General features: G+C 32.5%; 1 protein-coding gene across 1 annotated transcript; it reads right to left on the bottom strand.

The window, feature by feature from the left end:
- Nucleotides 1-4,239: 4,239 nt before the first annotated feature.
- LOC124362775 (myeloid leukemia factor 2) lies at nucleotides 4,240-21,879 on the bottom strand. The gene is given in 6 exon segments (XM_046817552.1): nucleotides 4,240-4,423; nucleotides 10,517-10,655; nucleotides 12,732-12,828; nucleotides 12,830-12,934; nucleotides 16,303-16,570; nucleotides 21,535-21,879. Coding segments are annotated over 6 exon segments (681 nt in total). The 5' UTR covers nucleotides 21,588-21,879; the 3' UTR covers nucleotides 4,240-4,404.
- Nucleotides 21,880-22,236: the final 357 nt, after the last annotated feature.

Raw genomic sequence — 22,236 nt, 5'->3', positions numbered from 1 at the left:
AAATGTAATATTTTGGGGAAAAATTTTTCCATTCAAGTGACAACTCATCGCGTCATTTGAATAGTGTCCTTTATAAAAAAAGAAGAATAGGGTAGTGGAAACAAGAGCTTTTTCTATCTCAACCCAGCACAAATGGCAGCTCATTGAAATTAATTAAGTTTATAAAGCATGGATAGGATCCTGCTCAACCTACAATCGACAATAGATAGAACAAATGAAAACTCAGGACAAGACCGTTCTAGGGAAAAAAGTGAACCATTTCCCAAAAATGGGATTTTCTGGGTGGCAGTAGTATAAAATTTTTTAAATGTAAAGTTTACAGTGAGCAATAAGGTTAATTACAATTACGGTTTAAGCAATAAAAACAGTCTAAAACTTACTAACCCAAGATTTTAGATATCAAGACGTTCAAACTGCTGTCCCAGGACAGATCACAATGTCCCAAACCTTTTGTAGAAACTTGATACTCTGTATGATTCAGATGGGATTGTTTTTGAATAATACGCTACTATTTCTGTCCCTAACGTTATTAATACACCTGGGGTTTAGTTTTATAGAACATTGTTTTTGAAATGTTGACCCGACAAAAAAGTAGTCAGTGGTACAGATTTCGATAAACCCTGATTTTGTAAGATTTCCTGATATACCTCGGCTATTGTGGTTTCAATCAATAAAAAGGGGGCCCAACAAAACTTGATCCCCGCCCACAATTCCACAGCCCAAACTTTTAATTTTTTCAGAGTGCTGAATATGTTGCTACTCCTCATCATCCAATGAGGGTATAGACAATCAGCCCAATAGATGACCACCTGTCTGTTAATGTTACCATTTAACATGAAAGTCGCTTCATCTGTGAAAAACAATTTTGTAATTAATTTAATTGTTTTATATATCAATGTAACCCGCTTCATTATTTCACAAAATTCTAATCAACGTTAAAAATGGTCCCCTCAGCCAATGAAAACCCAAACAAATTTTGTTCCGCTAAACTTTACGAGAAATCTGGATGTTTGAGAACACCTAATCTTTTGAGAGACACATTTCCTTGTGTGAGGCATGAGGATTTTTCAACAACAGCCTAGAAAATGTCATGTGGACAAATGTCTTTGTAGCTGATTTTGGCCGTCCAGGAGCCATTGTGCGGGCGGTTTTTAACACTAACCTGTTTCCTGGCACCTTACGTATGGATTGTTTTTGGAACTATGATTTACACACAGGGTTTTGATTAGAATGTGTGATTAAATCAAATTCCTTACTCTTTCATCAATAAGATCCACCTGGTCTTCCCGTAGTCATTCCGCAATCAAGGCCATAATATACACTCTTGTTCACTTTAAACACTCCATTTCAATGTAAAATGGGGGGGGGGGGGGGTGGGGGGGGGGGGGGGTGGGGGGGGGGGGGGGTGGGGGGGGGGGGGGGTGGGGGGGGGGGGGGGTGGGGGGGGGGGGGGGTGGGGTAATATTAACAAAATGGTTACCTGCTGAAAATTTATAGTTAAATACCAAAAAACTCAGTGTTGTTATAAAAAATTTACAAGTTGCCTACTACTTGCAATTTTATTACAATTCTAAGAATACTTTTTTCAAGTCATTAATTTTGTCTGTTGAAAGGCATCAGCTATTTTAAGATTTGTCACTCCTGGCTTTTGAAAGCATACCTTTAAAGTGGTCTTACTCACCTATGCGTTGACAAATTTTAATGAAATATACAGGGTGTAAATTATGACCTGATACGCCTGGATATATTCCAAACAGATTGTGATTGCGATATCGATGTAAAAACATCACCATTACCTAATAAAATACTGTTATGAACTTTTTGAAAGACAAAAATATAAGTAGATAGGCGAGGTCACTTGACATTTTTAAATTGCAACCCCTATCTTGTGACATATCATTTGACAGGTAAATTCAAAAGAAACAATGACGTGAACAAAACATCTCAATATAAAAGATTATTTGTCCATAACTTTTGCTAGGATCGTTGTAGAGATGTTTTGTTCATGCCTTTGTGTTTCCATTAAATAGACCTTTAAAATGACATGTCACAAGATAGCGGGTTGCAATTTGAAATGTGAAGTTACTTCCTTTTACCCCTTTTGAAAAGGGAGGTGAAATTTTTGTTACCCTTTAAAAATCCAAAAAAGTAATTTAATAAGCCTGGTGAACGTTGTACATTGCTATCTCAATCCGTTTGGAATATATCCTGGCGTATTAGGACTTGACTTACACCCTATATATAGATTACTGTGTTACACACTGTGTCTACTGCACATGTACATACCCCCAAAACCCCATATCCTTCAATGTTATATAATTCCGAAAATTAAATAAATAAATAATACTGGTTTAAACAGTAATCACACTACTACTGAAAATATTTAAGGAGAACTTTCATATTAAAGTGGTCCAACTAAATTTGTTAGATTACAAAATGTTCTTATAATCCGATTGTACACGAAAAATAGGAAAAACTGATATCTTGCAGTTCTGTGAGGATTGAGGTTTAAGGTGTACCATTATTTTGTTATATTATGTATAATACATATATTTTCACAACTCTGTTAATCGTTACTGGTAAGTTCTTAGAACTAAATTCTTGGTGGAATGATAACCTAATTGGCATCTTTTCTCTCTTGAACTCTGTAGCCGACCAACTGCCTACCAGGATAGACCTCACATGCTTGTCCGTAAGTAAAGTTAACATTTTTCATATTATAAATTAACCACTTCAGTGAGACATTTATTTCAAATGTATTATAAAGTAATATTTATAAATAGTAAAGTAATGTACCTGTGATAATGTTTTATTTGCCAGACTGGAATGGATATAAGTTGTGGTGATGTCATTCTGACGAGACCATGTTGTCGTGATTGTAAGTTGTCCCAATAATTGGCTAATCCTGTTGCAATTTTGTTTTAGGTGAGTTTGACTTATACCTTGATTCGAGTAGAATACATTCTCCTCCCATTCTATTTTGAGTCCTTCCTTTTTGCAACAACTAAAATGTCGAGCCAAGTATGCTGACACTGCAGTTTTGAGTCAGCGCCATTGTTTAAGGGAAGTCAAATTTAATGTTTTATACATGATTTGAGTTTCATAGGCAATATTCCAAAGAACATTGGAACCACTACGCCCACCCCAGATAACATTTAAGTTTATTCATGTTCTATTATGGCACCAACGTGGCAAAGTCATATTTTTATTCAATATCTGGAAGTGGTGCATGTAAGTTTCTTGCCACAATTAAACTTGCATTTAAACTTTGAAATTTGAGTATTTATTATTACGACCTCAGACATCTCTACCCCATGTGTTTTGTCCATTCGGCACTTGTAACTTCCTTGGCTAGGAATTGCTGGTGCAACTACCCTGATACAAGGCGATGTAGTTTATCCGAAGATTTGCGTGGTAACATTGTAAGCAAATTCATACAATATGAGCCATCAAAATTTCGTATATGTATCATTTAGTCAAATAACATAAGCTAATATTGAAAAATTATTAGTTGTGTAGAATTTAACTCTAAAAGGGTGCATTTGTTTTAAATTGTAAAATAACAACACTATTCTCATTTTGATATTCAAAATACATCCTAGAAGCAATATAATCAGGTTAAAATATATAAAAATCTATAAAAGAGCTAAAAATCTAAAAATGGCCAGCATACATGAATTAAATTTCATTTCTTTCTTCAAAAGAAAGCACAGAATTCCTTGTTTTATAAAAAAGAAATTCAGAATGACATGTAGTTACCATCTTGTATATCAAATTTCTAGGTTGGGAATATGATTAAATTAATATTAGATTGTCCATTTGACTCCAAAAAAGGTTAATTTCTTGATTATTACAATACATTTTTCTTAAATCAAACACTGTTTATGGATCCCATATTGTTGGTCTAAGTTTTATTGCTATGAGTTTATTCATTAACATAAAACCATATTTCTAAAAAGTTTTAGTTGTGAGAATGTAGCATAACAAAATAAGGATATCAGGTAAAATATGTTAATGAAAATCTTGGCCAGTGCACATTTTAGTATTGCTATGTTGTTTTAATTTTGTTTACATTCAAATAAAACACAAAACATGTATAATACATATACTCTTGTAAATATGAATAAATAGTAATACATCTTATCACAAGAAATAATATAGACAAATTTAAACATGAGAAAAAATACATTTTTCAAATTTTGTAATGTAAGATTTTTGTGTTTTAGTAAAACAAACCACTTAACAAAAGAATATTTATTAAATTTGACAAATAAAAAGAACAATAAATTCATCAGGCATTGAAGGCAAGAGGGACTGTCATTCCAAACATTGGACACAACAAGCTCGTCGCGAAATTACTTACTTTTAAAGGTTGATATAATATTTTAGTGTATGCAGATCACATCAATATTTCCGCACATACCTGGAAAAGACAGTTCTAGCTCAAGTATTGACACAGAGGTGACAATAATCCGAATATTTGTTTTATCCAATTATATTACCCAAAAATAAAATTAACATAATTTTTAAGTTAAATATAAACAATTTTGAAAATTAGTTATAATGTAAAAACTTGTTAACATGTTCACTGCTGAAAATACTAATTAGCATTTGGCATTGTCAAGGTGTGCAGAAGACGCCTTTGGCATTTCTCATAGGAAATTATCTCCCACCATGTTTCACTGTTATCACTTGGTCTGGACCCACAGCTGATCTTGATCAGTCTCAAACAAGTCTTCGAGTAATAGCCTATGCGTTTCATATCCACATTGCATGTTTTTTATTTTTGAAATGAGTCATAACATAAGTTGTAGTCTGCATGATCCAAAATAATTTAACCATTAGTGAAACTGTTATATATTACGATTATGCCTTTGAATCGGCATAGTAGTGGTGATACAGACCAAATGATAACAGTAATTTTGGATAGACCTTGATACTGTGAATTGTACCCCAGACATGTCCATGAGTAGTCAATCATTTCGTATTTCTCGGGACCAACCCAAACAACCAGAGCTGCCAAATAGGGCTCACAAATAATATTCCTCAACTAAAAATAGTATGCAATGATGATCCAATGAGTTAAAAAAATGTAATTAGCCCACTGGATTTCTTGTTCCTTTACCTGGACATAATACAATTATCGATTATTTAGATATAATCAGTAATGAGTCATTACTCATTTCTCTTACTAAACAACTAATGCTAAGTATTATGTCAGTATTATTATTACTAATGCTATGCTGAAGTGTTTATGTCTTCTGGTGCCAGCATAATTATGTATAAATTACTAGAAAATTTAACATTACCTGAATTCAAAAGATTTTACGACTTCTATTTCACATGGGAATAGTCTGAATACCAAGCAACCAACACTATTAGCTCAATTTATGTCACGAGACAAGTTTCTCAATAATTTGAAATGTTTACATTATACCTTTTATTTTAATTTATAAAGCTCATTGAACGCCAATTGGCATTACATATATTGTGATATTAATGATGAAATGATTATGATTAATGATGATGCAAATTGGCATTATTATTACTATTACCTTTTTAATTAAACATTTGTAAATATATATATAAAAGGATATAATTTTAAGTAATTCTAAACTTAAATAAAACATAAATCAGAAACTATGAACATCCAGTATTCTCTATTGAAACACATTTATTTAGCAGCGAACGTGTTAACCAAAAAAGGTTCCATTAATTAATTAATATCTAAACAACTACAACATTTAATTATAAATTTAATGTTTAAATAATTCATACATAGCATGTGATAAACTCAATCATTCATTTTTGTAAACAAGATTTCAGAGAAAAACTGTAATTTTAATGTTTATAATATTAATACTACGGTTGAATATTCTGGATGGCTTCACCACAGATACATCTACCATAAGCAAAGTGACGTATCTCTAAATTTTTGGTGATTTTTATGTGCTTGTTAGAGTGATGGGGTGATTTCCCAAAAAATTCAATTCTGATACCAAAATTGTGGTCTTGATCCTCAATTCCGATTCTTGTTATTTGTTACTAAGAAATAAGAATATAGTCCTATTCTGAAATTGTGTTATTACTTTTATTATGGTTGTACTGACACAAAAATTCTTTTCTGTTTCTGAACTGATAAACTAAAATTTGGTCTTAATTTTCAATTCTGAATTCAATACAGATTCCTATACAAATAATAACTAAGAATATTATGCACTAAATGGTTTGGTTTTATTACCATTCAAAGAAATCTGGCCAGTAGGAGCAACCAGCTAAATGATTCAAACAATCTTTCACATGACAAAACCTTTATAATACATAAACATGCTTATGCTTATAGAAGAACAACTACTGCCTTTTTGATTTCAAACTCAACTCTTCTATTTGATCTACCTTAACTGTTTTCACCTTACTTCTTTTATATCTCCAACAATGTAAACAAACACCATGAGCCATAGGTTGACTGTGATACCAGACCATTAAATAGTTAAATTGAATAAATATTATAAAATCATAACTCAATAAAATAATAAATATCTTAATTTATCAAATGAAAAGTTTAAATTCACTATATTAATGTCAAATACATCTCACATCAGTACTAAACACAAAAACCTTTAAACCAATGGTGAACTTCCTGGCTAACTACATTAATTTTGTTCTTTTATCAGAAAAATATTATAAGGACACCCAATTCATTATAAGCCACCAGTTCAATTAGCCATTCCACACTAACAGAACTGATTTTTCATCAAATGTTTTCTATCTCAATTTTCAATTGTTCCAACTACTTTAGAAACAATAAGAAACCATTCTTTCCTGAGAAGTGAATTCCACTACTTGCTTCTTTGAATCATCTAGCAAATGTTCTCACTGTTAAATGAACACGCGGTTTTTTTCCTTTTAATATATTCATTGCATATTCACATGTGTACGTGCATGCATATATGTATGTGTGTGTGTGTATGTATGTGTGTGGTGTGTAATGGTGTATTATTTTGTACTATATTTATATTCTTTTTTTTTTTTTTCTTTTTTTTTAATTAATTATATGCGTGAGCAACTCGAGTCTGCGCACAGGCATCATAGCCCATGCAGGCTCATTTCCCGAGGACAATGTTTTTTTTTTTTTTTTTTTTTTTTTAACATAAATTTGTTGCCCAGGTCAAATTGATAGAAAACCAACTTGTAGCAGGAATCCTGACCTAAGAGATGGCTTACGGAATTTTAACTGGTGTATGTTTTCGTATCCTACTGCAGTGGGTTGTCAATAAAAAGCGAATTATCATTCTCACTGTCTTGTAGATCAAATGTTCTCACAAAACTTAGTGCTGGCTTCCCAAGTTAAGGTAGGTAAGACAGCAAGTTTTACCCCACTTACAGTGAGCAGCAGAAAGACAGTGACCTACTGGCACAGCTTATATAATTCCAATCAATCACAATAAGTACCCATTTTGACAACCACATTTTAGTTATTCTGTGCAACAGTTGACATCACAGCTAAGTACTCGTGTAGTTGCCCAGCATTATTTGGCAACAGTGTTTGGCAACCTACCTTATTTAGTAAACTTTCATCTGCACTGAGAAATTGCAAAATATAAGTATTTATTATTTTATTTTATTTGACCTGAGACTATATCCAGTGCTCATTCAACCTATTTTAAATTAAAATACTACAGTAATAAACATAGACGTATATGACATCTGTCTAAGTTCATTATTCATGAATTAAATAGTAAACATTTGAATGTGGAGTACAACTTTTGCTATCTTAACACACTATACTTTTAATCAACTACTAATAAAGCAAATTACTTTTAATTCTTTATTTAAAATACATCTCTAACTCATCCTAAGATTGTAATTTTGTGAGCATTATTAATGATCTGTTATATAACCGAACAGCATCACACTAATTCCACTTCTGAATTAGATTTTATTATTATTCCAGAGACTCGCTTATCAGTGTGTCTCCTTAATTTGTTATTCTATTAATGAAGTCCAACATTCTTCTACTTTACCCTCAACCTCATTTGATATTTATTTCATGATTTGTGATGTTAAATGTTAGATTTATCTGGTCTTAAATTTAAGATGATCCATAAATCCGAATTAAAAAAACGTTATTTAGAGAAAATAATATTACTCATTTAACTTGAGAATTTGCATTGAAATTTCTTTTCTTTTCTATACTCACAATATTACACAGTGAGGAAAATATAATCTGGGATCCGTATTTTTGCAATACAGAAGATTTACTTATTAATATAATTTGAATAAGACAATGTTATGGTGCAGTCAGAAAATTTCATTGTATAAAATATTTTTGAAAATGCACAATTCACCTTTTTAATACAAGTGAATCATGCATTTATTGCACATCTCCCAGTATTAAGCCTTTGGACTTTTCAAATTCATACTTTAAAAGGTGGGAAGGTGAGACAAATTAGAAGTGGGACAGGACTAAAACCTCAAATTTCAAACTTCTAAGTGTTTAGTTTTTGCCTTGTTTTAGCACCAAGTCACACTTCACTAGATTGTGTAAATAATTACATTTTAAAATTAGACCCCTGTAAAATTTAGATTTATTTGGTCGACATAAAATACATCTTAACACTCTTTAACACATTAGCTGCAGGAGACTGGAATTCCAGCCCTGCAACATTAGTGCATGCCCGCTCCACCCTGACCAATTGCCTCAAGGTGAATCGAGTAACGTATGTGGAACACTGCGATGCTTACACAGCACGTAGTACTGGTTCTACTTTTCCTTTTGCACAAACCGTTCTTGGATCTCTATTTTGGATCGTTTTATCTGTTATGTGTTGGTTTTCTTATTGTATTTAGTGTATCATGACTAAATCATGTGTATCACTTGTAAATGTAGCCCAATGGAGGAGGATACTGAACTCAATAAACACTTGTTTTCTGACTGAGAAGAATCGTTTCAAGTTCAGACAGTTCTGATGATGACGACTTGTGTAAGGTGGATATTGTTGGGAGAGGGGAGGTAGTGTAAACATTTTTTTATAAATAAATATTATAAAAATAAACTGATTTGTGGGGACAGTGGGAATGGGGGAGTATTGAGTACAGATTGGACGAACACCAGCACCAGATGAGGCTGGCTGGAATTCTACCCCCAGAAAGATATCAATTCCAATCAACAGTAGTTCCTTGACATCTGTAATGAACTTTTTGGATATCCAGACGTCATTTTTGGCTGAGTTTTATAATTTTCAGCTTTTAGGTTCACATACAGCCTCATTTCTTGCAGTGATTGTGTTAAAAATCTATATTTTATGCATGTATTAATATTTTTTAAGATCTAGATGCAGATTATCATAATTCTATTCCTGACTACGACAGTAAGTCAAGTATTTCAAACAAGATCATCAAGAAAACTATTCCTTTTATGATCAAAATTGTATTTGTAATTGTATAACATTTCAAATACCTATTTTAATTTTCCTTCATATCTACAACATACTATTCCTTATTATTTAAATTTTAAAGCCATAAGTTGCAACTTAAGGTATTCTGTCATATATGCACCACCACATTTACCAGCACAAAGCCTGTATTAGATATTGTTCCAAATTTGGTTTTCTTTTAGGGAGTAATTTTGTAAAAATGGCTTTTGCAAAAATAATCGACAAAAAATTTTATATACTTCCAGTTTTAATAGGTACCACAATCAAATTCTCAGGAATTGTTTAGGTGACACTACTAGTTTGTTTTCTGAACCTTTATCTTGTGAAAGCACAGTACAGTACATGTTGACAGTAAATACTGTGAAAAAATGCATTTTTGTTATATAACTCATAATTTATGAAAGCCATAAAATGAAAATGGTTATGTATAGAAGTGCTCCCATTAAAAAAATTTAACTTGTCTGTTTCTTGTGATTAGATTAAAAATCAATTGTTAATTAAGACTGTTCTTTGGTTAATAATTAGACCATTTTAATTATATCATAATGTTAAGTTTCTAAGTAGTACAATGTTGAATTTATTCTCTGTTATTTCAGTGTTATTAACAATATTATATTTTTCTTTGACTAAAAAAAAAACACGTGGTACAAAGTTACTTGTACAATGTCTTATACATTTTCAATGATTATTAAAAAACATGCTATTCACTCTTTTTTATTACAACACGTCTCTATTATAATTAACATTAAATAATATAGATATTCTATGTTTAAATTAATGCAACTTACAAATTAAAAGTATTTTCCTGCATATTATAACAATATGTTTGTAGAAAAAGTAAAAAACCAACCATTCATTTGTCATGAACCAAGACTCAAGACATTTTGTATTTTTTATAACAGATGAGTGGTAGAGAGACAAAAATAAGCAAACTGTCAGCATTCCACAATGCAATGCTATCTTAGATGTATTGTGTTAGTTTATTTATACAATATAGAATTTTACTAGAAACTGGTATTTTCCATTTACCACACTCAAAATAATTAGTCTGTTACGAAAATAATTTATAAATGACTTACGAAGAAGAGGAAGGAAGTGCAGGGAGTTCCCGGGATCTCCGAGCACCGTATCTGTCAGCAGACGGATAGTGAATTGCGCGTTGAGAGCTGTAGTGTCTTGTTTTCTGTTTCCACTCTCGATTAAAATCATCTGCCTCCTCTGTAAAAAAGTATATATAAATACAAAGTGAATATTTACCACAATTATAACATTCATAAACAATCTATTTAATTACTCAGGATAAGAAAACATGTGCACAGCTGTAATTTAGAATATGACAAAATTACCAAACTTTTACCTGTGAATTAGCCATTATAAACAAAAAAGGTTCTTCAGATAAAGCTGTACCTTCATCCAATTAGTATATGTCTGTCTACTATACTCCATGTAAAACTCTACTATGAAATTCTGGCCTGCTCCTAATATTTTAACAGGTCTGCTGGTTCACCTGATAATTAATCCTGCAATTTTTTTATATTCAGCAGTTCAGAAAACAAAAGCTGGCCATGAAATCAGAATGGTTTTTACATAAATATTCCCTACATAAACAATAATACTTTGTGATACAATAGTTTTACTTTGGTATGTTGAATTTAGTAAAATGCATAGCAAATTACGTTTAAACAACTAGGTCTGTCATCACATGTTTCTTAAAAAAATCTTGAATGATTTTGATACTTTAATTTATTAAGGTATAATATAATTTAGTAGGAGTCAAAACTAAAGTTCAAAAAATCTAATTTAAGATAAGACTGATATGTTGCTTTTCTTTCTGAGCTTAACACAGCTTTCATTGGTTAGCAACAAACTCACATGTTCTTTATAATAATCTAAATTTTGCTAGAGACCCTTTTTCTAAAACAGGTTATGCAACTGTTGTGGACTAATCAGAAGCCAACTGTAATATAACATCAAAATAGGTCTACTTACTGTAAGTTTGTATTGTTAATTTTTACTAATTTGTATGAAAGAAAACCTTAAACCAGTTAAATAAAGAAAAAATCCTGTAAAATACAGACCAAATTAGTTTTCTGCCTCTATAAGTTTGAAATTTTTCCCTCTTTATTACATGTTCTTAGAGCACAGTAAGTGTGTCAATACATAGATTATATAAGTAAATGATCATATATTAGCTGCCAGTTCTTTCAAGGTTTTCATTAAGGGTGCAGAAAGGGTGTTTTTGAAGCCAGTCCCTCAACTGATGTCCAAACCGGTGTCGTTCCATCTTCTATACCTCTTCTAAGAGGGCATTCCACAGCTTCACTCCTGCATACATCGGCTTCCTCTCTGTGGATGAACGATAATGAATTGGAATGCAGTAGTTCAGAGCATGATGTGCACTGTAGTTGGGATGATGGCACCAGTTGGGATTGGTTCGAGGAATTTGAGGTGTAAATACTTGATGGTTCCCAAAAATGTAGAGGTTGACAATGGTGAGAATCTTCATTTCCTGAAAGACCTGCCTGCATGATTCTCTTCCTTGAAAGTTTCTCTTTTATTGTTGGACAAGTACCCTATGCAGATGCTTCTTATAGTAGAATTGTAATACCATCTGAGGCACCTACAATTCTATATTGCAGATGAGACTTATATAGGGTGTAGTATATATTTTTAGCTGTTACAGCATCACAGATGTGTTTCAAATTCTATGGATTACATATAGTTCTGAACTGAGCTTTCTGCATAAGAAATCAACATGTATCCAGATCCACTAACTGATGTGTCAACAGTTACTATCCCAAGATATTTTGTGGAGGTGCTCTCTTCTAGTGTATTACCAAATTGACAGCAGTGTAGGCAGCTATTTCAAGGTCTTCTTGTTGTTTTTTTGCTTAGTATGAGAACAGTGTTGTCTGCATACATCAATGTTTGCTGTAAATACCAGCCTCAGAGCTAATCCTTGGGGTACTCCTTGAGTGATGGTTATGGCCTCTGATGTTGGGGAGTTATTAAAAATATTATTCTGGTAACTCTGGCTATTATTTTAGATAGGAAATAGATAGACAGACATCTTTGGTTTCCACAAATCTTTAAGTTTTTTATGCTCTTCAAAATGAGAGGCTACTTGAGGGGGGTTTACATTTGAAATTTGTTAGTTGCTCCTAAAATCTTGCATTTTTGGGGACACAAAAATGTTTTAAATCACCTAATGAAATTTCCTTTCCTCATTGATCCACTACTCAAAGAGTATCACCTTATATAAACTTTAACTTTCAAAGAACTAAGTACACAAACCTTCATCAAGATTGATATAGTCCTGTCGCTCTTCTTGATCTCCAGTCCGTAAATTCTGCTCACGCTCAACGATGTGTGCTCTGTCACCAATGTGATGAACCTATTGCCAACTTTTTAACTCCAGATCGTGAGTCTGACACTGCTTTTTTGGTTTCCTTGACACCACCAGGTCCTTGCCGCACAGATGACGAGGCTTGATATACCTGTACAAAGTTACAAAATATATTTCACTTCTCATATTATATTAACCCTTTGAGTGCCGCTGCCTTTTGCTATATGGTATGCATAAAATGCTGAGCGAAAAAATGCCTGATTTTGCAAGGGTCTGGTTAAAAATTCATAAAACAATTATGTATTGGTATATGTAATGTCCTGGGTTTTTTTTTTTTTTTTTTGTAGATAAATATATTTCTTTTATAAATATAATACATTGATTACTTATTTAACGTTTTATACCGATAAAAAAAACATTAACAAAAACTTTATGAGCAAAAACATTTAGTTTTTTATTTTGACACTTGTGTTGAAATATTTTATTTTTTCACTTTCGGTTATTCTATCTTATACTCCATTTAATTCTTTGCAAAAAGACATAAAATCTTTTTTCATACTTATAAATAAAGTTTAGAATATAAATATGAAAATATGAACCACTACAAAACTAGAAATTTTCTAACCTAACCTAACACTCTGTTATTGTCACCATAACTCACGGTCAAGTCATTGTTCTACTTACACACAGACTAGAACAACATACCGTACACAAACAAAATAATATGTAGATACTAACACTACAAACCCATTTACACTTAAAAACTTTCAATATTTACAATCATTTGTGAAATAAACACCAGCACAAACATGTGACGGCTCATCCATGTAGCTGTCGATTCTAAACTCGACTGACGCACTCGCTTTACAACCGCCGTAAAAATCAGAATCTAACCAGAATGCAACAAAACGTTCATCTAAAGTTACGTTGAATGCGTATGACAGTCATTGAGCCAATTTAGATAAATACTATATAAAGTATAAGCGTTACTGCAGAAGTCGCAAATAGCGATTGTGGCATATCTTGCATATAATGCAGGATCGCAAATAGTGATGCTCCGGCACTCAAAGGGTTAAACTGCCTCAAAAAGGTTAACCCACTCAGTAATATATTTATTTTCAATTAAATTCACTTACTACAATATTTCATAATATTACTAGTACTAGTTCTTAAAAGATTATGATATGCATAAGTCATTGTTTAATAAAAAGTTGTAAAATTACATTTTAATTGTAAGACATGTTTGCCTTATTGATTTAATAACAAATATGTATATTAACACATTACCAATATTGATTTGTTTTGATATTAAAGGCAGCAATTCAACATTAAAAGTTTGACCAATTTTATAGCAAAATAAAATTAAGGAAGGTTTGTATTTAGAATTAATATATTTCCCCTAATTGTAATAAATTATATTAATATATAATGTAATAAACAAGTTTATGGCTCTTAAATAGTAATTTGAGTTTAATTAGGCAATTTGGTAATATCATTTATTTCAACTTAGTCTAGTCTTATCATTTTGTACTTACCAAGATTTCCATGGCGTTAATTTCTCCTAGTTTTCTCACATTCAATCTAAAAATCTCTAACTACTTTCCAAATTTAATAGATAATGAAATGACTCCTAATCAAATCACTTACAGATTACACCATAGCAAAAAACAACACAGAACTGATTTGCTATTTTAATATATGATCTTTATACCACATGAGTTTTATAGATATAATCAATATTTCAAAAGCCGTTTGAAAATAAGTTGTATATTACAAAATATTTCAAAAATGTTATAAGCGCTCCAGATTACTTAAATTTTAGTTTTTTTTTTTAAATCAATAGTTAAATAGTTTAAACAACTGCCATATTGAAACAAAACAGCATACAAAGTTTGCCAATGAACATATTTGAGGTATTTTAAAAGATCAATTTTTTACCAAGTTTGAACATGTTTCAGCATTTGTGACGCTGGTGATCAAAAAATTCTTATGGTATTTAAATGTAATAAAATATCCAAAAACCGTTCAAGATAAAAAAAATTTATATTACAGTATACTTAGAAAATGTTACCAGCATTCCAGACTACGTTTTGTTTTTCTTCTTGGTCCAAACTGCAAATTTTCTTATACTTTGGATTGCTGCTATGTTGAAATGAAATGCCACACCAAGCTGGCTAATGAACTTAATAAAGATAATTACAAAGTCAGTTTTTGTACAAAATCTCAACTTGCTTGGGGTTTTTTGGTCAAAATTGTATGTATATATATATATACAAAATTTTGAACAAGGGTGGTTTTGGGCTCTGGGGGGCATGTTCAGTGGAGTTATGTTGAGATTCTTCATAAGAGATACTCTAAAGGTAATGAAGGCACTTAGAGCATGAGAGCAATTGCAAACAGCAGATATTTTATATAAAATTTATCTAACATTAAACAAACAACATCCAATAATATTTGGCTACAAACAATGATACTGACATAAAATAAAAATAGAGATGAGTAAAATACTGGCTTGAAGTAACTGTCATTCTTCTTCCTAACCATTTTGTCCTTTGTCTGGTTAGTGTTCCACCAAATGCTAAGCTAGATAGTGGTGTATGATTTCCCGGTCAATCTCATCCTGCCTGCTGTTGTGCATACATCATGAGTTTCAGTAGTAAATCTGTTTTTTGTTGTTGTTTATGCTTCTAATGATGTAGTGCTGAGTTCAGGTATGTTAACTTTTTTCGTACAACTTTATTCGTGAACTTATAAATAGTGTATTCTTCACCATGTGTTTGTTTACTTTTACAAACTTTAAACTTACGTTTAATAATTTTAAACTTATAAAGGAGAAGATAAAATATCAGTCCTCAAAACATCATATTACTGTATAACACTCCATAATAGTAAATATCCACAATTTTATCAATCTTTGAATATTAAACAAAGAACTTTACTATTCATAATTTAACTACATCTCCTGCCAAATCAATTATTATTCAGAATGTTAAAAAAAAACCAACAACGCAGTGCAACATCCTGGAAATGCCAGCCGTACTGTCAGCAGCTATCTGTGGATCGGTACTGAAGTAGCAAAATTGTTTTATGTCAGTTAGTTGTTGTGAGACTAGGTAACCAATGGATAAACACTCATCATAATGAAATTTATGCATTTTTAAACTTTCAAGTAGCCTACCTATGTGTTTACAAATAGCATACATTAATAAAATAAACAAAATTTGTTTGATTTATGTTGAGTTTTATTATTTCTTTACTCAACTAAACGCTATAATTTTAATATCAAAACGTTTTCCTACTTCAAATGAAACAGGTCCTTCTTTAAATCATTGTCTGTCTGATAGATAACTCTTGAAGGACTGGACCTCACACTTCATGGGAAAGACAATACAAGGGGGTCAAGAGCCCCTCTCCTTGACTTACTCCAGATTAATTCTTGGTACAGTAGAGAGTAACCTCCATTAAAACTTTTAAGAAATGATGACACTAATTAGTATAGTTAACTAAGCTAGAACACACCTGAGGTCTTCCATCAGGACCATTGGTCATAGTCATCACAGTGCTGGATGAATAAGAGTGGCAATTAGGATTGTTTGACATGTGATCCATATTCTGAAACATGTGGTTCATGTTTGGAAAACCAAAAGGCATCAATCCACCACCCATGGAATGACCTCCAAATGGCATTAACTCAGATCCTACTCCTGGGCCGAGTAAACCACCGAAAGGTTGGCTGAACATTGAATTCATACTGCTCATCATCCTATTCATCTGACGCATGTGATTCCTACAAACAAATTTATTATTATTCTGACAATACATACATTTCATACAATTCTTACATTTTAAAACCCTTTAAGAGGTTAAATGACTGGGTATAAAATCAATACTCAGTGTCAGTTATTATCTTGATTGTGACATAATAGATACAATTTAAATTCATATTACTGACTAGGACTTCAATAAGCATCTTTGAGTTTTGTGTAAAAATATTTAATAATTATAACTAACCAGTGTTCTTATTACACGAACAAAACATAAACAGGTACTTTGGCCCAGACACCATTATTTGTTTAAAAGTTTTTCTTACAAGGGACCTAAAAAACCTACATAATTAGAAACAACAAACTTTATTCGACATATTGTGAAAATTACATGTCATTATGACGATCGGTTCTTGTTTACTGCTTCCCGAAAGGAAGTGATATCAGTGAGAAGTAGGTCAGTTTGTCCCTATCTAGTATTACAACTATTATTGTACGTATTATAAATATAAATAGTTAAAGTCGATATACAAGCGTTTAGGTGATCTGAGCTTGACCTAAGTACTATCTCGAGGATACTTTTCTTTTTTCCGCCAGAAGTGCAGCCCCGAAACCTTCACTGTGGCCAGGGGCAATTCCAATCAGTACTTTCCTGACCTCAGATCACGTGCCAGATCGTCCAACATGATCTGACATCGGAAAAGTTGAATCTATCTGAGGTCAGGAAAGTACCAATTTGGAAATGCCCCTGGCCATCAGTGTGGGTTTCTGTGGCACCATTGGTACCTGAATTCAAGCTCAGATCACGTGAAAGCTCGTAAAAATTGTTTTAAACTTTAGTACTACTATTTTCATATTTATGATGAGCTAATCTAAACTTAATTAAGTTACACTGTGTAATAACAAACAGTAGATAGGGACAGAGTGGCGTACTTCTCCTCCTTTTGGGGGGCAGAAAACAAGATCCGCTGTCATAATGACATTTAATTTTAAAAATAGTCAAATAAGTCTGTTCTTTTTATTAATGTAGTTTTTTTAGGTCCCTGGTAAGAAGAACTTCCAAAATTAATGGCCTCAGTAGGCGTATAACACCAAAGTATCCAAAAATATAATAAATAAACAAAAGAATTAGAAACTAATACTAATAATATACAGTAAAAATGTATTAGCCTAATTTGTACACATAACATAGTGTGGCGACAAAGGTTGATTCAATTCAAATCTTGAGTTTAGCTCTATTTCACATCTACTCTTTCATACCACAGTTATGATGTGTGTATGTGAGATATATAAGTTAGTTATATGTATTGTGTGTGATGTAATTTGATGATTACATATTGTGTGTGTGTGATGTGTATGTTATATGATGTACATAGTTATGCAATTGAAGAATAGTCATCAAACCCAGCTGGCTACTTTGCATAGTCACTACCAGTGATCTCATCCAAATTGAGTGAAAGAATAGTAAGGACTACTATAAGTGTCTTGACAAGTGCTGAGGGTTAAACCAGTTGATGGTACTGTCTATGGCTACTCTCAAAGCATTTTAAATTGGACTACTAAATACTATACCCAAGACACTTGTCTTCCACAATGTACAGCAATGACAGATAACTATGGAGCAGTCCAACTACAGTACAGTTATCAGCCACAGATATTATGTGCAGCACAATTAAGACAAGTTTTCGTACCAGTAAGATTAAACGCCGGGGCGGCAAATCACGAATTTGACGTTACCAACGTATTCTGCTCACCCTCCTGAACAAAAAATATATATAGTACTAGGGGGTGCAAATGACAAATAACATGATTTTAGGGTATATTGATAAGTGGTTAAGTTCCTAATGTTTTAATGTTCAGTTTGTGTGCTGTGTCTGGATAATCTGTTTACTTGAATATTATCTGCGGCCGCCGACTGATAGCAGCCTGATAACGTACCTGTTATCTGAGTTCTCCAGGGCATGGGTCAGTTCTACACAAGATATCGTGTTCAGTAGGTCGGAATGAGTGAGCGCGTTTACAATGATGAATCAACCATCCACTAGTTCAACCAACCCTAGTGAATTGTGTGTGTCGGAGTGTTTCGTAGGGCACGTAAAGAGTTTACGTTTTAACCGAAACGAAATTATCTCTTTTTTAATTGAACATGGAATTTTTTAAAATGAGTGTATGTGTTCGTCGTGCGGTCGAGTGGTGTTTTTAAACCGGGAGACTTTGTCGTTTCGTTGTGATAGACCACTTTTTTGTTGCTGCTGTTTAGCTATATCCGCCAAGACACTAATGGTAAGTGTTCTCTGTTAATATCCATCTATATATTTGAGTTTTTCATGATTTATTTAGTTTTTTAACTTTATATAATTGCCTTTGCATTACATTTCAATTTATATTTTTGATCTGCCCCTCTAGAATTTTATATTTTACTGATAGGTACTATCTCGGTGCTGCCGAAGCCCGCGCTGATGGCCGGAGGCACTCGTAATTAATTTTGGTACTTTGGGATTATACCGACCACACTAGTATGAAGAACACAAAAATAGAAATTTATAGAAACAAACATGATAGAACGAAAAAACAACTCTTCAATTACAAAATTACAAACTTACAAGCATTTCCAGGTATTGTGATCGCTGTTATCTTATCTTTCTCGAGAATCCTGATTACGGCAGGCCGCGCGGCATCACGTGATTTGCACGGTACATAATTGCCTTTCCATTACAATTCAATTTATATTTCTGATTAGCCCCTCTAGAATTTGATATTTTACTGATAGGTACTATCTCGAGGGATGTTTTTCTTTCGTCGACATCAGCGCGGGGCAGCACCGAAGGTGCTGTCAATGCCCGCGCTGATGGCCGGAGGCACTCGCATTTTGGGTGGCGGAATGTGATCAAGAATAAAAACAAGTTTTTAGTGTTTTTTTAATAAAGAGTTTAGTTTGGTAAATGATTGTTTTTGTTGAATTTTTGTGTTTGGAGAAATGTAGAGGTAAAACACGGAAGTACAACAAAGCGATGCACCAGCTGAACGGGCGGCGAGACTGCAATCACGTTATCTACTAGACGCTCGACTTTGACCTCTGTCTGAGGATGGGGAGGGGTTTGCGATAAGACAATTCCTGTTTTATATTGACGAAATATTGTTCTACGCTAATCTAGTAATCAGTAGAAACGAAATGTGAAATAACGATTCATGTCTGGGTGTGGTCGGTATAATCCCAAAGTACCTTAATTTTTTCTCGAAATTAAGAAAAACATTATTAATTTTGATCAAAATTCTGCTCATTTCTGTATTATTTTTCATTTACGTTTGCAAAGATGGTGGCGCAACCGATGATGTCATCACGAGGTTCAATCATTGGCCACAAAAGGTCACGTGACGCTAGACGTGGATGTAGAACATGGAGATATTACTGAAAAGTTATTTCATTTTTCATTTTCTAGAACTTCGTTATTTCTCATTTCCACCCCATCAAACCTTATACTTTTTTGTTCTATATGACGATTCCAATAAGTTTATAACGCAAAACTCGTATTTTTTCCGCCCCGGCCGTTAATATGATAATTACCCAAGTTTTTAATTCCACTACCAATACTTATTAACAATCATCTTTAGTAGCAATACATCTCCTGAAACCACAGACTAGGCTATATGCTTGTTCTGGAAAAACTAACACTAGTTAAGTTCAAAATAATGAATTGAACATCTTAAATTCCACAGATAGCCCACCCATATTGTCCTAAAATTGTAACAAAATTAACAACGAATCTTATTGAAATTTAAAAAACAGGACATAACTTTGCATATAGCCACTTTTTATGTATAATACTGTCATGGTGTTTTATGAATAAACAGGTAATAACTAACTGTTGACTAAACTAGTTTCAGGGTTAACCCTTTTACTGCCGACGTCCGACATATCGGACGTCGGCATTTTTGCCGAAAACGCCAACGTCCGATATGTCGGACGTCTGTTTTTTTTATCGTTACTGGCTACTGTTATGTTCAAATGCCAAAATATTCGGTATTTTGGTTGTTTAGGAGCAAAGGATAATGAAAGAAGCCATTTGAAGAACTGTGGATTTCTATTTTTGTCGTCTTTGACTAGAATTGACGAACTACCTAGACAGCTGTCAAAACCAGATGATCGGATTATGTTACTGAAATCTTCGTTCATTGTTGTTGTTTACAATGTTATCGAAAGTTTTTTGAAGTGTTACTTTTGTTTGATCAAGGATAAAATGAGTAAAAGAGTTACATCTAACTCTCCTGTGAGTGAGGGAACAATAACTAAGTGCAAGACGAACTAAGTGACGATTTCCTTCAGAATTTGTCAGATTCAGATGCCGAGAACGAATCTGATATTATTGTTAGGGCTATTGATGACAATCAAAGTGATGTGGATGACACTGATGACGATCCTGACTGTATCTTACCATCAGATAATGAGGAGTTATTAGATAGTGAGGGGGATGTGGCACAGATAAGTTTACCTTCAAATTCCACTGGTAGGCCTAGAGGAGGCCTACCAGTTTTGGGAAAATCCTCATAGTGCAGTTATGTTTCAAGGTAGCACCTTCAAATTTGGTATATGTTCTAAGCAATTGCTCTAGTTTATAATGATATCATGCTCATAATTTTAGTATAATTTTAAAAATAAATTATCAGATGCCAAACACAATTTTTATTTTTTTATTTATTTTTATTTATATCATTTTTAAAAATAAATAATGTGTTTGTTTCAAATTAAAATGTCTTTTTATTATTTAAAAAACAGCATTTAAATACGAGTAAATAAAATAAAAAATTCATGCAAATCTAATGAAAAATAAAAAAGATACAGCATTTTTTGTAAATGAATGCACAACAGTGATTTTCCTCCTTGGCAATTTTGACTGGTACAATAAAAAAATGGCCGGCAGTAAAAGGGTTAAACCTAGGTGATATCTTATAGGCCTAAATGAAAAAATTGAATTAAAATAAGTCTTACCCAATAAAAGGATCATCGTCTAAATCGCCCAGAAGTGAACCAAACAGAGACATTTCTAATATAGAATAATTAAATCCAAACAATCAATTAAACGTTTTCTTGATATTTCAACAAAACAATCCTATGTTTACTTTTTGATGATTGTTGAGTAGTAAGTTTAAAAAACTCTGTATCGTCAATAATCAAATAAAATTAGAATGTTAAATCGAAATTAATCGTGTACTTTTCTGAACTTTACTAAAATGGATCACAATTCAAGAGAACATTCAATAGAAATATTGTACCAACTCGATATCTTCAACTTTCTTCTCTTTCTCTTATTCCTTTCTTTTTTTACTTCTTTTTCTGGCATTTTCCATACAATCCGTATACTGCATAGACCTCAAACAAAGTCAAAGAGGACGCGTTGGGATTTATGTTCAACACATGTTTAACCATATATAATTAATATTATATTGTAATGATAATTAATTGTAGTCATTGTCATTATAGTCCGGTCAATTTAGAAATTGACCCTTGCAAAAATTCCTAAAAAGCTGGAAATTTACATAGATGTTAGGGACACCATTGTTATGAAATTGTTAAAAGTCCCCATCTATCCCATGTCTGCAAAAACTTTTATTCAAAGTCAAATTACCTGAAAATGGGTTTTTTTTGAATTTGTCAGTGAAACTGTTAGTTTTATGATAAAATATGTCAGAC

This window comes from Homalodisca vitripennis, chromosome 5, assembly GCF_021130785.1.
Source record: "Homalodisca vitripennis isolate AUS2020 chromosome 5, UT_GWSS_2.1, whole genome shotgun sequence".
NCBI lineage: Eukaryota > Metazoa > Arthropoda > Insecta > Hemiptera > Cicadellidae > Homalodisca > Homalodisca vitripennis.
The sequence above is the reverse complement of the archived record's forward strand: the minus strand, read 5'-3'. Positions and strand labels throughout refer to the sequence as shown.